This window comes from Artemia franciscana, unplaced genomic scaffold (assembly GCF_032884065.1).
Source record: "Artemia franciscana unplaced genomic scaffold, ASM3288406v1 PGA_scaffold_218, whole genome shotgun sequence".
Taxonomy (NCBI): domain Eukaryota; kingdom Metazoa; phylum Arthropoda; class Branchiopoda; order Anostraca; family Artemiidae; genus Artemia; species Artemia franciscana.
In genome coordinates, this window is record NW_027062647.1 from 376,364 (window position 1) to 390,384 (window position 14,021).

The 14,021-nt window shown below is 33.8% G+C and overlaps 1 protein-coding gene across 1 annotated transcript in view; it reads right to left on the reverse strand.

Annotated features, from left to right (window-relative positions):
• Window positions 1-14,021, reverse strand: part of LOC136041429 (PAX-interacting protein 1-like) — a gene marked incomplete at its 3' end in the record, with an annotated part of 136,936 nt that overhangs the window by 63,981 nt on the left and 58,934 nt on the right. The window contains 3 exon segments of the mRNA XM_065726100.1: window positions 3,179-3,568; window positions 7,491-7,736; window positions 10,101-10,353. Of these exon segments, the coding sequence (XP_065582172.1) occupies window positions 3,179-3,568; window positions 7,491-7,583 (483 nt within the window).

Consider the following 14,021-nt stretch of genomic DNA (forward strand, 5'->3'; position numbering starts at 1 on the left):
AATCTCAACAGAACTTGAAGACAAAAGAAATCTCAACCAAATTAGTTGCATTTTCATGAGGGAAGTGGATCCGATTTTTTTTTTTTTAATGTCAATTTTTGGTGGGGATATCAGATCTAACATCACAATATAACGGACCATAAGAACTGTTCGGCTAATACTGACAGGCACCTTCTGGATAATCCAGTCCAGTCCCTTTTCAGTTTACTCATCTCTACTCATTACTCACAATTATTCATAGCGATCTCATTAGTAAAATACTCACTGTCATTCGTAGCAATAGCTATTACTCATTTCTTACTTATTGAAAGAACAAGTGATACACATTTCTTTTTGAGGAAACCAATTTTCACCCCGCGTCTCAAAATATTGTAGATTAAAGGAGATACTGTGTGCTAATCATTGTTTCCAAGTTTGGTCTTCCATTGTTTAGCCAAGTTTGGTGTTTTTAAAAGAAAATTTAATAAATTCTTACCATCAAATAGTACCGAACGCAAACTTGTAATTCAAATGAACCTACATAGTCAAAGTTACCAAAGTGACTAGGCCCCCTATAATTCTGTTGACTTATCTAATTTGACATATGAATATTGTTCTAACATTTTATGAAGTTAATTCGACTATCCTTTGGTGTGGGTTACACATGTTTGCAACTGACTGAATATATTCGGGGAGAGGGTCCGCTTCAGCGGTACTATTTGGGGTAAGGGTAAGGTCAGCAACTACTCCCCCCCCCGTCGATTTTGAAAAATAACTTTTCGTATTTTCATGAAAAATATAAGTTTTGTCTTTTCATTAAAAAAAAAAAAAAATCGGTATCTTCATTGAAAAGAACCCGAAAATAACTAAATTCCCCGCTCCTTCCTTCCGACTTTGACAGACACATTCTGCTCCCTTCTTCCTGTATTTTCGCGGATTGACACTTCTAGAACTCTCCTCCAAATGTCACATCTCCAGTCTAAGCAATTTTCTGGATAAATATACTGGCAATAAATGAAGAGCAGTATAGGGACCTCACAGTTAACTTCATTGACAAAAATACAAGTAAATGAGCAGCCTAAAGAACGCTGAATATCCTTCTCTTCTTTCTGTAGCGCCAAAACTTCAACAAGAAAATTACCTCATGCTACTCAAATATCCGAATTTAATCTTTGCTTTTATCTCAAGTTAATTAAAATACATTTTCTGTTGCCTAAAGAAGATGAAAGAAGTAGATGAAGATAAGTCTGCAAAAAAGAAGGCTACCATGCTTCAGTAACAACAATTCTGTCGTGTGCTTAGACACATCTCTAGAATGTAAATTTATTTAGTAAACAAATTATAGGATATTAAGTAAAAATTTCCAACGTAGTGTTTGGTTTTCCTCAAGGCTGGTATTTAAGGATTTATTGTAATATTTGATAGTTATCTAAGGAAAATGTTGCAACACAAGAAGACCTATATCAGTAAGTGGAAATTACAGAAATAGTGTTTGATTTTCACCAAAGCTGGTATTTCAGCATTTTGGGGTTATTGATTTACAAATCTGAGGGTATTGTTGTCACATTATACAAATTTACTTAAACTCATTTAAATAAAATTTTAAATTTCATAATTTTTTATTAACAACTAGACTTCCACGTGCTTAGACACATTTAATGAACATTGATCAGGATCGACATAATACCCCAATGTTACTATATTCTGATTTCAATTTACGATGTACACTGCGGAAATCACTTCAATTTTCGTATTCCCCCTTTTAATTTATTCATTATGGACATCTCAAATGGTTTTTAGGACAAGAATGGGTCTTTGTTCAACGAGTTCTTTTAGAAACTATTCTTGGAAGTTCTTTTAGACCAAGGAGCTCTGGCTCATGAGTTTATGAAAAAGCCTGAGTGTGAACCTAATTCGATCGTAAGTGGAAACTGATTTTTTTTTTTTTTTTTTTCATGACTTAGGTCTTTGTATGACTAAAATGAATTTGGTTAAATTTCACAATAACTGTAATGACCACTGGCACTTGAAACAATTTTGATAATTGATATAAATTGTTACTGTTTAGGATGCTTGATAATTAAGAGGAATTGGGTGAAGCACTGAAATAATTGTAAGTATAACCAATATTAAGATGATAATCTTTTTATGGCTAGGATGGCTTTGGTTAAGTTTTATTATAATTTTGATTTTTGACTTGATTTGTTGATTATTCACTTGAATTTGCTTACGTTTTGAAATCTTTGTAATCATGGTTGCAGCAGTAGATGCAACCTATTATAGGACGAGCCTCGGCCAACAGTAAAATGAAATTAATTATTTTAAAATCAGATGGGGTCGAAATAAAAAGTACAACAATGCAAGGGTCATGGCGAAAAACCCTATACACGGAACTCATAGTCCTTTGGCTTGAACAACAAGGAAAATCACTTTTTTTTTTACATGGAAAGCACTTATGTGTCCTCTTATTATTTTCTTTTTTCCCTTCTCCGCTGCTAGCGAGGTAATAAAATATCATAGAGAGCTGATTAAAGACTTATTTTAAAGGAAATGACTATATCTACTGCCTTTTGAAGTTAAAAAAAACATAATATTTAGAATAAAATATTTTTTTAACAAAATGATGACTAAGATTTGAGACAGTTTTGATGGTGAGAATGCCCTTGGTTAAACTTTGTAGTGGCTAATGAGCGTAATCATTTACAATAAACAACAGGCCGCGTGAATTTTCGAGTGCTCCGTGCCCTATTTCACCTGTGCCACAAACAAGGGCAAAAAAATTGAAAATTGAGTCCCATGAAAGTTCCCGTATCTAGATGTATGAAGTGACACCCGTCATTCAGATTGTATTCGGAGTTACACGTATTTAAGTATGTTTCTTGGGAGAAACGACACTTCTTTCCCACTAATTATGGTTATACTAGCTCAAGTTTTGAATGATTTTCCAATAATACCTAGTATCTATTCAGGTAAGCATATGAAAACATATAGGCTTGAAAATAAAGTCTCATGAAAAGTGCCCCTATCTAGATGTATGAAGGGATGTAAATTACCAGATGTTCAATTTTAAACGATCTTTCCGTCAGATACCTGTCCTACGGTCAGGGATAATATATCTCTATTTTTTTAAAAACCAGTTTTTAGAGTCCTAATTGGTTGAAAATGATCCAACCTGGCGGCAACGTTTTACGGTACTTACATCAACTGCAATTTGCTGTTGCATAGCTGATTGTTGAGCCAAAACCTGTTGCTGCTGATTTTGCGCCTGTTGTTGCTGATTTTGCGCCTGTTTTTGCTGATTTTGCGCCTGTTGTTGCTGATTTTGAACCTGTTGTTGCTGGTTTTGTAACTGTTGTGGTTGATTTTGCACCAATTGTTGCTGATTTTGAACCTGTTGTTGCTGGATCTGCACATGTTGCTGGGTAACATTCTGATGCGTATTTAGTGGCAACTGAACCTGCTGTACAACTTTCTGCTGCACTACGGAGGGTTGTTGCTGTTGTTGTGGAAGTGAAACGCGAATGACCTGATTTTCCTGATTATTAACTACCTGACGTAAGATTTGCTGAGGTATCGACATACGTTGTACCTGAAAAAGAAGAAGATGACCAAAAATTCAGCAAATGTTAGCCATTTAATACATATGACGAAACATGGCCATCACTTGATTTCTCCGTAATTTTCCCTGGCCATAATACTACCACATCCAACAGCCTTCCGAAAGCGTCTCATGTGTTAAACTAAAATTATCATTGTTCAATGAAAATAAAGGACTGCATGGTGTCCAACACACTTTAGTCTACAACAAACTTGTCCAACATGTCCAACTTGCAGTACCCACGGCAACCCCCAGACAATTTTCCACGAGGATCTTTCTTTTCCACTCAGATGCATATGATTACCATAAGCAATATCTAGACCTTAATGAACGCACCTCAAAATTACTATTGCCAAGTGGGAGATTGGTGTTGGTTGTGATTAAATACAGAACTTTATCCTGCCTATATAATAGTGTCGTATTATTTATGGCTACAATACTCAAAACCAGTTTTGGATATGTGTTCAGGATGGGAGATACTTCGACAAAGCCTACCGCACCCAAAAACTAAATAAATATTTAGATAACCTAACCTGAATTGCCAAATACAATTTTTCCTTATTATTCTCCCCTCCCTCAAAGAAAAGAATCCAGCATACCTGTCTGTTAAAATCTATCATTCATTTTTACTCTATATCATCAAATAAATTTTTATTTAAACAAACATAAGTTGCTTTTCTACTTTGTAAGGTAAACTTACAGTAAGGTTTACGGGGTATATGGTAACTCAGTCTCCTAAAAGGTAGCGACCTCTGTTACCAGTGAGTAACGTAGTGACTACAAAAATATAAAATCTAGCCTCTAAACATTCTTTGACTTGACAGTGATGGCAACTCATTACAACACGTTATCCATATACCGTAATGCATACTGTAGTTCAATGCAAAGTATGCTATACTGCATACAATAAAGCATACTAAGATGTCACATTACAAACTAAATGCCATCACAAGGGGAAATTAAGGTTAGAACCACATTAATATGGGTATTTTAGATCATATTTTAGGGGATTCTTGTAGGGGTTACCATACAATAAATAAAAAAGAAAGAGAAAAATTGAAAAAATTACACGAGAAGGTCAAAATTTTTAGGGCAACTTTTGTTAAAAATTAAAACGATCCCAAACAGGTAATCCTATGGTAGGGTTTTTAAGGGTCTGTACTTTGTGCAGAAGGGACTTACTGTCCCTTCTGGGGCATTAAGTAAGCCTATACCCTGGAATTGAAAGAAAAAAGTAGCGTAAGAGTATGGTTAACTAGATAATTCAAACACATTAACAATCAGTAAAATTATGGTTTGGGGCGCATTTGACAGGGGTGCAGCACATTTACCAAACAGAAAAATTCTTATTGGAATCTAAAAAAAAACACATTTCACATAATGACGATATTGAAACTAAAGTTATATTAAAAATTCCTTGCAGATGGAGAAGCATAAGAGGACTAAGTATGAGAGGAGGGTATATTAATAAGCTAATGACAAGGATATTTGATTAACAAGTTGAGTGCTGATGAGTCACTTTGAATTTTCCATAAATAAATTTACTCATATCATAAGGCAACTGGCCACAATTAGAAACAAAAGTGGTCCTAAAAGTAGTAATAATATTTCTTTTTTTGTTTTTCGATTTTAAAGTTTGAAACTTAAACGAGCCCAGTCAAGGTAACCCTGTGGTAGATTTTTTAAGACTCTATATAAATAATTATACAGGCTCTACATAAATAATTTCCTTTTCAGTCTGGAAAAGTTTTGTATACAAATATAATTTTGCAAAAAAGACTCGGCTTTAAATTGATGAGCCAATGTTGTTAGAAAAAAACTATTCTAAACCATTTTCACAAAGGGTATCTACTTCTGAGAAACATTCTAAGTTTTTTTTTTCACGTTTGCCTGCGAATTCAGGGTACTTGCCAGTCACGTTTCAATCCCAAAACATGGTAGCCAGCCAGAGACTTTAAGCGAGCAGGCGTATTAGGCCTGGGATCACTTGTTCGCCTGTGAGTCCAAACTAATCCAGTCCCTTGTTTTGCATACAAGTCCAGCGGACATCGTCCGTCATGAATTAACCCAAAAATCTCGATCATCCCTTAGTTTTACCCTATGATGGATGGATGATAGGCTATCTTTCAACAAGTGAAAATGATATCATTTTTATAAAATCTTCAAAAGGTTTATAACCGCTTTACCTCTCACTCAGACTATCTGCCTTGGCTTTTTCCTCCAACTAGCCGTGGCAACTTTATCTTTTTTCAAAATATTAATTTCACTCGGCCGTTTAATTTTAATACTAAGCTATCTGATTACATTCGACCTCCCAAACTGTCTAATTTATTCGAGTTTGAAAAATTTAAAAGTTTTACGGTTTTCTAGGGTTATTTAAATCTTTCAATGTCATATTCTTTTGAGTTTTCTATCAAATTTGCCACTCTTAACAACCTATTATGCACTGCTTAGCGTAAAGTCCTTTGCATTTGCCAATTTTCGGAAAATCTAGTCCTTTGCCAGCAGACTACTTTTCAGGACAGAAAGAAAGATAACAAACAAAATGCTTCAATCAGGATAAAAATTAGCAAACCTTTTAAGAAGATGAAAATCATTCCCTTTTGGTTTTTTTTTTTTTTTGGTTTTTTGACAATACTAGAAAGATTCCTACAAACTGAATTAAAATTTAAAAACAATATGAAATTCTAAAAAATAAATAAGAGCTTGAATATTTGGGGAAGACTTAGTAAAGTTCCAGTCCAACTGCAAAGTTTTTTGTTATTTTTAATTCTAAAAAGAAAATCAATAAAACTATACAAAATAATACAAATAAATCTTAAAGTCCTTTTTTTCTTCTATTTTAAAGTAGCATAATGCCTTCCCAGTTTTAGACTCGCTACTTGTCAATTATTTGACAAAAAAAAATAATGGAATAGCAGACATAAATTGCTTGAAGGGGATAGGAGCACTGTTTGACGCATTCCACATACGGCCGTATAAAGAAAGAATATGTCGAGGTCGTTTACGTGCGCTAAAACTTATCTGCGGAGGAGGGGGGAAAACTAAGAAAAAACGTCAAAAAAGCGAATATTACATGCAAAATAAAGGAAAATGCAATAAAAATCTGAAAACTATTGGGACAAACTCAAACACCCCCCCCCCCTCCGCCGTCAAGTTTTGACCTCGTCTGAGTATGCAGCTCTAATTTTGCCGTCAAAACTATGGTTGCTAGTAGTTTAAATAATTCTTCTTGTTGCCTGCTTCGATACAGAGCGAATTTGAAGTTTTACTTAAATCTCTTACAACTTTTACCAAATCAAATAACTAGTTATTAAGCTTTCCTCCGAAAATTTTCTGTTATTTGGCCATTTTATATTGAAAACACACTAAAAAATACAATAGAATAATAGCACAGCAGCAAAAACACTCATGGGTCTTTTACCCCTAGCCTTTGTACATTGGTACACTTTGTGCACCTCAATCTTGTCGGCTTGAGCTTCACTGACTTGCATTTCACCTTGGTTGAGTTTTACTATATTTAATTCACAAGACTTGGGTTACGCTGAGAGGAGTTTACGAGATCTTTGTATGGGTGGAATTCTGTACACATTGTCTAATTTTACCAATAAAGTCCAACCGTTCTATACGAGCGTAAATGACCTCATTTGATTGCTCATTACTAAGAATGTTTAGTTTCTTGAGGCACAACAATTGGTTTTGCAGTTTTTTTTTTTGGGGGGGGGGTCAAGTACCCAATTTCAACTTAATCACACACAAAAATGTTTTAGAACTGCAATAAAGAAAATACTTATTATGTTAAGCGGACTCGGTAGTTGGCTTTATAAAAATCTCTTCTACTAAAAGCTAAGGCTCCACGAGATACTGTTTTTGCCATTAGGAGGGCCACAAAACATAAGATGACAAGACTAACCTGCTGCGAAAATTGCGATGGGGGCTCCAGTTGCAGGAATTTGGGTTGACACAGGAGCAGCATTTTGTTGCTGCTGCCCCTGATTCTGTGCATTGCCTTGGTTTTGAGCCTGCAATCCCTGGAATTGTTGACCTTGAGCGCCAGCACGAGCAGCAGCTTGTTGCTGCTGTATCTGCAATTGCTGCTGTATCAAAGCCTGCTTTTGCTGTTCTGTTAAATTAGTTCCAGGAGGTAGAACAATTTGTCCTGCAAAGAACAATATATTGATAACACTTGAAAGAGCAAAGATATTGAAAAGTTGATGGCTCACTGAGAATATGCTTATATTCTTTATTGTGAAGTATCCTCTTAATATGATTCTATAAGGCTAATTGTTCGCTGGTGGGTCCAGAGTCCTATTCCCAAGCATAAGATCTTTGTCAAGTATCTACTAATGGACAATATCATTCGACGTTAATAGCTAATTAGAGAACTGCAAGATCACCAACCAAAATTTCATCATTTGCAGAGGTCTGCACTTTTATATGACCATAGACCTGGTTTGTCTTTCAAGAATAGGCTTCAGTTGTTTTGTAAACCACATATCTCTTAAAAAAAGCCCACCTCAGTCTTATCAACTCAAAGACACTTGATCAGAACAGTTATTTCTTACGGGCCATAGTTCTCCCTCCATCTTTCTAATAAGACTTTTATTTACTTTTATTTCGAGTATGAGTCGTTTTATGCAATCACGGATCTCATAAAACCACCCAAATCAGCTTGTCAAGTCAAATACCTCTTGATCGGAACAGTTGTTTCTTACAGTCCATAACTTTTCCTTTCCTTTTCAATTAAACTGAGATGAGAGTGGTTTTATGCAATCACGGATATCATAAAGTAAGCCGACTCGGATTTATCAACCCAAATACCTTTCAATCATTAAATTACCGACCATAAGCCTTCCTTGCTCTTTTTATTCAAACTACTTTTTTTATCAGGCTCAAGAGTCATTACTTTTTAATTATCAAGCTTTTCCTTCTACAATTTCAAGATAACTAGGTCTTGAAGGATACAATCCACCTTATAGGCCTATCTCCTCTATAAAAAATATTGCCTCGATTCGATCCCTTGTCCTGAGACTACCTACAAAGTATCTTGTAGGTTCCCAATCATCCCTGTTATGCCCAAAGATCGTATCTGACATTTTCAGATTTCTGAGATAATTATCAAGTACCACTTGATAAGCTGTTCCCTAGGGGAGGGACAACCTAGCAGTATAGATCAGGAAGACCAAAGTGTTATTGAACATACATTTCTCTTCTAATCTTCCTTTTGAGGAAATGTTAATAAGCAGTTTTTGCCAATTATCACATATGTGTCAACACGTCAGATAGAACCTTGCGATCATGAGATAATATTATAATACAATACAAGACTAGGTTTTTATGATATGAGCAACGATACATAACATTACTTTATCTATATTTGACCTTTTATATTGTTTTGAAATAGATAGAGAGTAATGTTTAATTATGGCTAAGGCTTTAAATTTGATTATTATGAAGAAGTGAAGTTGACCAAATTAAATACTGGAAAGAAAAAGTTTTTATATTGAATTAAAGACCTGTTTTAAGACTTAAACGAACATAATTTTTTCACTTACGTGGAAAGCTCTTTGCCTTTGGATCATCTTCTTTTTAAGCTGAAATTACAGGATCTACTGAAGGCAAAAAAAAAAAAAAAAAAAAAAAAAAAAAAAAAAAAAAAAAAAAAAAAAAAAAAGTGGGTGATTGATATTTACAAATGTTTCAAAAACTTACTATCTTTCAGAAGAACTTTTATTGAAAACTTCGCAGTTTCCAGTACAATATAAAACCATAAACTACAAAGACAATATGCTTAAGTGAGTGAATTCGTTCTTGGAACATTGAGACGAAAAGTCAATTCTACAAAAGTAAAAAAAAGGTATTAAAAGAAGAGGATGAATAAAGACAAAAGATTTAATCTAAAAGTGCCTTCTTTTCTTTAGAACACAAGTTAACTTCCGTTTAAGAAGCACGGAGGGAGTGGTGTGGGGGGGGGGGTTAAACCTCTTAGATTTCTCATCAAACTTCTTCTTTTTTGTTTATTTTCTTCAAGTAGGAAGCTCTCTTTTCAATTATATTTATTTTACTTAATTTTTTTTTCTTTGGCAGGAACAAACGTAAGTATGCTTATGTAGTTTCCTGATTTGATGTGAACATGTTCCCTTTGCCCGCAGCTATGTATTTATCAGCTTCACCTTAGTTATTTCTTATTGTTTTAGTGTCTTTATTTCTTTATGGTTTTTTTACAGTATTTTTTTATACTTATCCATCTAGCATTTATAACCATTCCAAGGTTAAACAACAGCCTTTATGCAGTTTTTTAACGCACAGAAGCAATGGGACAGAGCTTTGATTGGGACACATATCTATGGAGAACCATTTATTTAAGGGACCTCTTCCATCAAAACCATCTGTAAATTCTTACAGACAAAATTCCACCGGATGCATAAGGTCAAGTGGATAATCTGGGTAGAAGACTAAGGGCATATCGGGTATGCTTAATATGGTAGTATGGCATATAAAAAAGTCGTAGTTGCATGATTACCATGTACAATTCGAGCCAAAGGGACTTGTCCTGCAGAACCAGGTTGTCTAATCTGAGCAACAGTTGGTTGCGGGCCAATTGGTTTTCCATCACCTTGAGATACTTCTGAAGTGGAAGCCTGAGGGGTTTTTTGTTGTTGCATTTGTTGGATTATCACATGCATTTTTGCTTTAAATCCAGGATCCTGCAGCAAAATACGCTGGATAAATAGACTCTTAGCGTGTTGTTGCATTTCTTGCAGCTGTTTACGAGTCTGAAGAAACAGAAAAAGGACACATTAGCACCAAGGTAAAATAGACAAAAACATAAGGAAGGAGAGGAGGAAGCAGTAAACGAAATGGGAGCCAAAGTCATTCATTTGGCCCTCGAGGGACTACCTTTGAAATGCTTTTGGTAAAGAGCCAAGAGTCACCTAATCAGGCACCTATTTTATTCATCACCGTTCACGTTAGACAACTTGAATACGTGATATTAGGCATAGAGTAGACCTGACTGATTTATGAAGGGAGAAGAATTATTAATAAACAACAGGATAATAATAACTAATGATTACAAAAATAATGGAATTAATAAATAGTATAATCAATGGTATTAATAAAAAAATTCAATTGTGATATTAAAAATATACGACATATTAAAACAAGAATGGCAATAAAAAAAAAAAACATATTAATAGAATGATCTAAGCCATTGCTTTTGTATAAATAAAATTCAACAGAAATATATACACAGCGGATAATTTTTTTTTTTACATTTTGGCTTCATATGCCTTCGTCGACAGAAAAACATTTAGATATTTACTGGAAGGCCAATATAGTATATAGAAATAGCACAACATTTATAAATCAATCAAGTCACTCCAGCTAAGTTAGTCCTTTGTTATTAATAAAATTAAATGGAGTTACAGAAATAGTGGTTAAAATTTACCAATAACATAATCAAAAATCATATGCAGTTAGACGCCAAAATATTTCGGTTTCATAAGCTTCTGTCAACTACAAACTATTTGAGCATTTCTTAGTTCATATTTTTCACTCTCTCAATTAAAAGTTTTGTTAATTATTTAATTATTCCAATTTCATATTACTTGTGAATGAAAAGGCGGTGTCGTCTAAACAAATATCTTAGTTACTTATTAATATCTAAGGCACTTAATATCTTAGTCCCTTAATTAGATTTCTTAGTCACTTATTTGTGCAGGATTTGTTTCAGATATGGGGTACGCTTCCTTTCGAGTAACATTCTAATTTAATAACTACGATGGAACAAAATATATGTATAAAATCAAGAAATATTAATCATTAAATGACATATATCTAATGGAAAAAGGATAAGGACTGTATCCCCTAACATCAGTCCTACAAAAGCTCTAGAAATTTTGGAAAATGTAGATACAAAAAGAGTCTAACAGATTCCGCCACCTTTAGGGAAATTCTCTAAAAGATAATGCCAGAAATGCTTTGACTGGTCATCAACAGGACTCTAAAACTGAAAATTAGGCTACTTTGACAGAAAAGGAGGGGAAGGTCAATAGTGTCAACGGGATTAAGACCAAAAAATAAGTTAGAATAATAGGAATCTGCTTTAAAATCTGTCATTGGGTTGGACTTCAATCTAGGACCGACGGCATAATAGGCAGGATATATTTTTGTGTAAATTCCCCTTGTAAATTGAGCTCCTCCATATTAGTTTCAATTTCAGTTTAGTTTCAATTTCAGTTTATTTTCAGTTTAGTTTCAATTTTTAGTTTCAGTTTAGTTTCAATTTCATATTAGTTTCAATTTCAAGAGAAAAAACTCTTTGTGAATGAAAGAAGTTAACAGAAATACTAACTTAAGATTTTGTTTTCTATAACTTAGATTGTTTTCTTTTTCCTTAAAAATTATTATTTTAAACTCAATAGCTATCAGTAATTTGAACTAAAAAAGATATGTTTAAACAAATTAATAGCACGAAACATTCAACTTTACGACAACTGTAACTAACACAGAAAGGACAAGATGCTATATTATTTGGTTAATTAGTTTTATTTCTTACGGGCCATAGTTCTCCCTCCATCTTTCTAATAAGACTTTTATTTACTTTTATTTCGAGTATGAGTCGTTTTATGCAATCACGGATCTCATAAAACCAACCAAATCAGCTTATCAAGTCAAATACCTCTTGATCGGAACAGTTGTTTCTTACTGTCCATAACTTTTCCTTTTCTTTTCAATTAAACTGAGATGAGAGTGGTTTTATGCAATCACGGATATCATAAAGTAAGCCGACTCGGATTTATCAACCCAAATACCTTTCAATCATTAAATTACCGAAAATAAACCTTCCTTGCTCTTTTTATTCAAACTACTTTTTTTTATCAGGCTCAAGAGCCATTACTTTTTAATTATCAAGCTTTTCCTTCTATAATTTCAAGATAACTAGGTCTTGAAGGATACAATCCACCTTATAGGTCTATCTCCTCTATAAAAAATATTGCCTTGATTCGATCCCTTGTCCTGAGACTACCTACAAAGTATCTTGTAGGTTCCCAATCATCCCTATTATGCCCAAAGATCGTATCTGACATTTTCAGACTTCTGAGATAATTATCAAGTACCACTTAATAAGCTGTTCCCTAGGGGAGGGACAACCTAGCAGTATAGATCAGGAAGACCAAAGTGTTATTGAACATACATTTCTCTTCTAATCTTCCTTTTGAGGAAATGTTAATAAGCAGTTTTTGCCAATTATCACATATGTGTCAACACGTCAGATAGGACCTTGCGATTATGAGATAATATTATAATACAATACAAGACTAGGTTTTTATGATATGAGCAACGATACATAACATTACTTTATCTATATTTGACCTTTTATATTGTTTTGAAATAGATAGAGAGTAATGTTTAATTATGGCTAAGGCTTTAAATTTGATTATTATGAAGAAGTGAAGTTGACCAAATTAAATACTGGAAAGAAAAAAAGTTTTTATATTGGATTAAAGACCTGTTTTAAGACTTAAACGAACATAATTTTTTCACTTACGTGGAAAGCTCTTTGCCTTTGGATTATCTTCTTTTTAAGCTGAAATTACAGGATCTACTGAAGGCAAAAAAAAAAAAAAAAAAAAAGTGGGTGATTGATATTTACAAATGTTTCAAAAACTTACTATCTTTCAGAAGAACTTTTATTGAAAACTTCGCAGTTTCCAGTACAATATAAAACCATAAACTTCAAAGAAAATATGCTTAAGTGAGTGAATTCGTTCTTGGAACATTGAGACAAAAAGTCAATTCTACAAAAGTAAAAAAAAGGTATTAAAAGAAGAGGATGCCCTCCTAATGGCAAAAAGAGTATCTCGTGGAGCCTTAGCTTTTAGTAGAAGAGATTTTTATAAAGCCAACTACCGAGTCCGCTTAACATAACAACTATTTTCTTTATTGCAGTTCTAAAACATTTTTGTGTGTGATTAAGTTGAAATTGGGTACTTGACCCCCCCCCCCAAAAAAAAAAAAAAAAAAACTGCAAAACCAATTGTTGTGCCTCAAGAAACTAAAAATTCTTAGTAATGAGCAATCAAATGAGGTCATTTACACTCGCATAGAACGGTTGGACTTTATTGGTAAAATTAGACAATGTGTACAGAATTCCACTCATACAAAGATCTCGTAAACTCCTCTCAGCGTAACCCAAGTCTTGTGAATTAAATATAGTAAAACTCAACCAAGGTGAAATGCAAGTCAGTGAAGCTCAAGCCGACAAGATTGAGGTGCACAAAGTGTACCAATGTACAAAGGCTAGGGGTAAAAGACCCATGAGTGTTTTTGCTGCTGTGCTATTATTCTATTGTATTTTTTAGTGTGTTTTCAATATAAAATGACCAAATAACAGAAAATTTTCGGAGGAAAGCTTAATAAGTAGTTATTTGATTTGGTA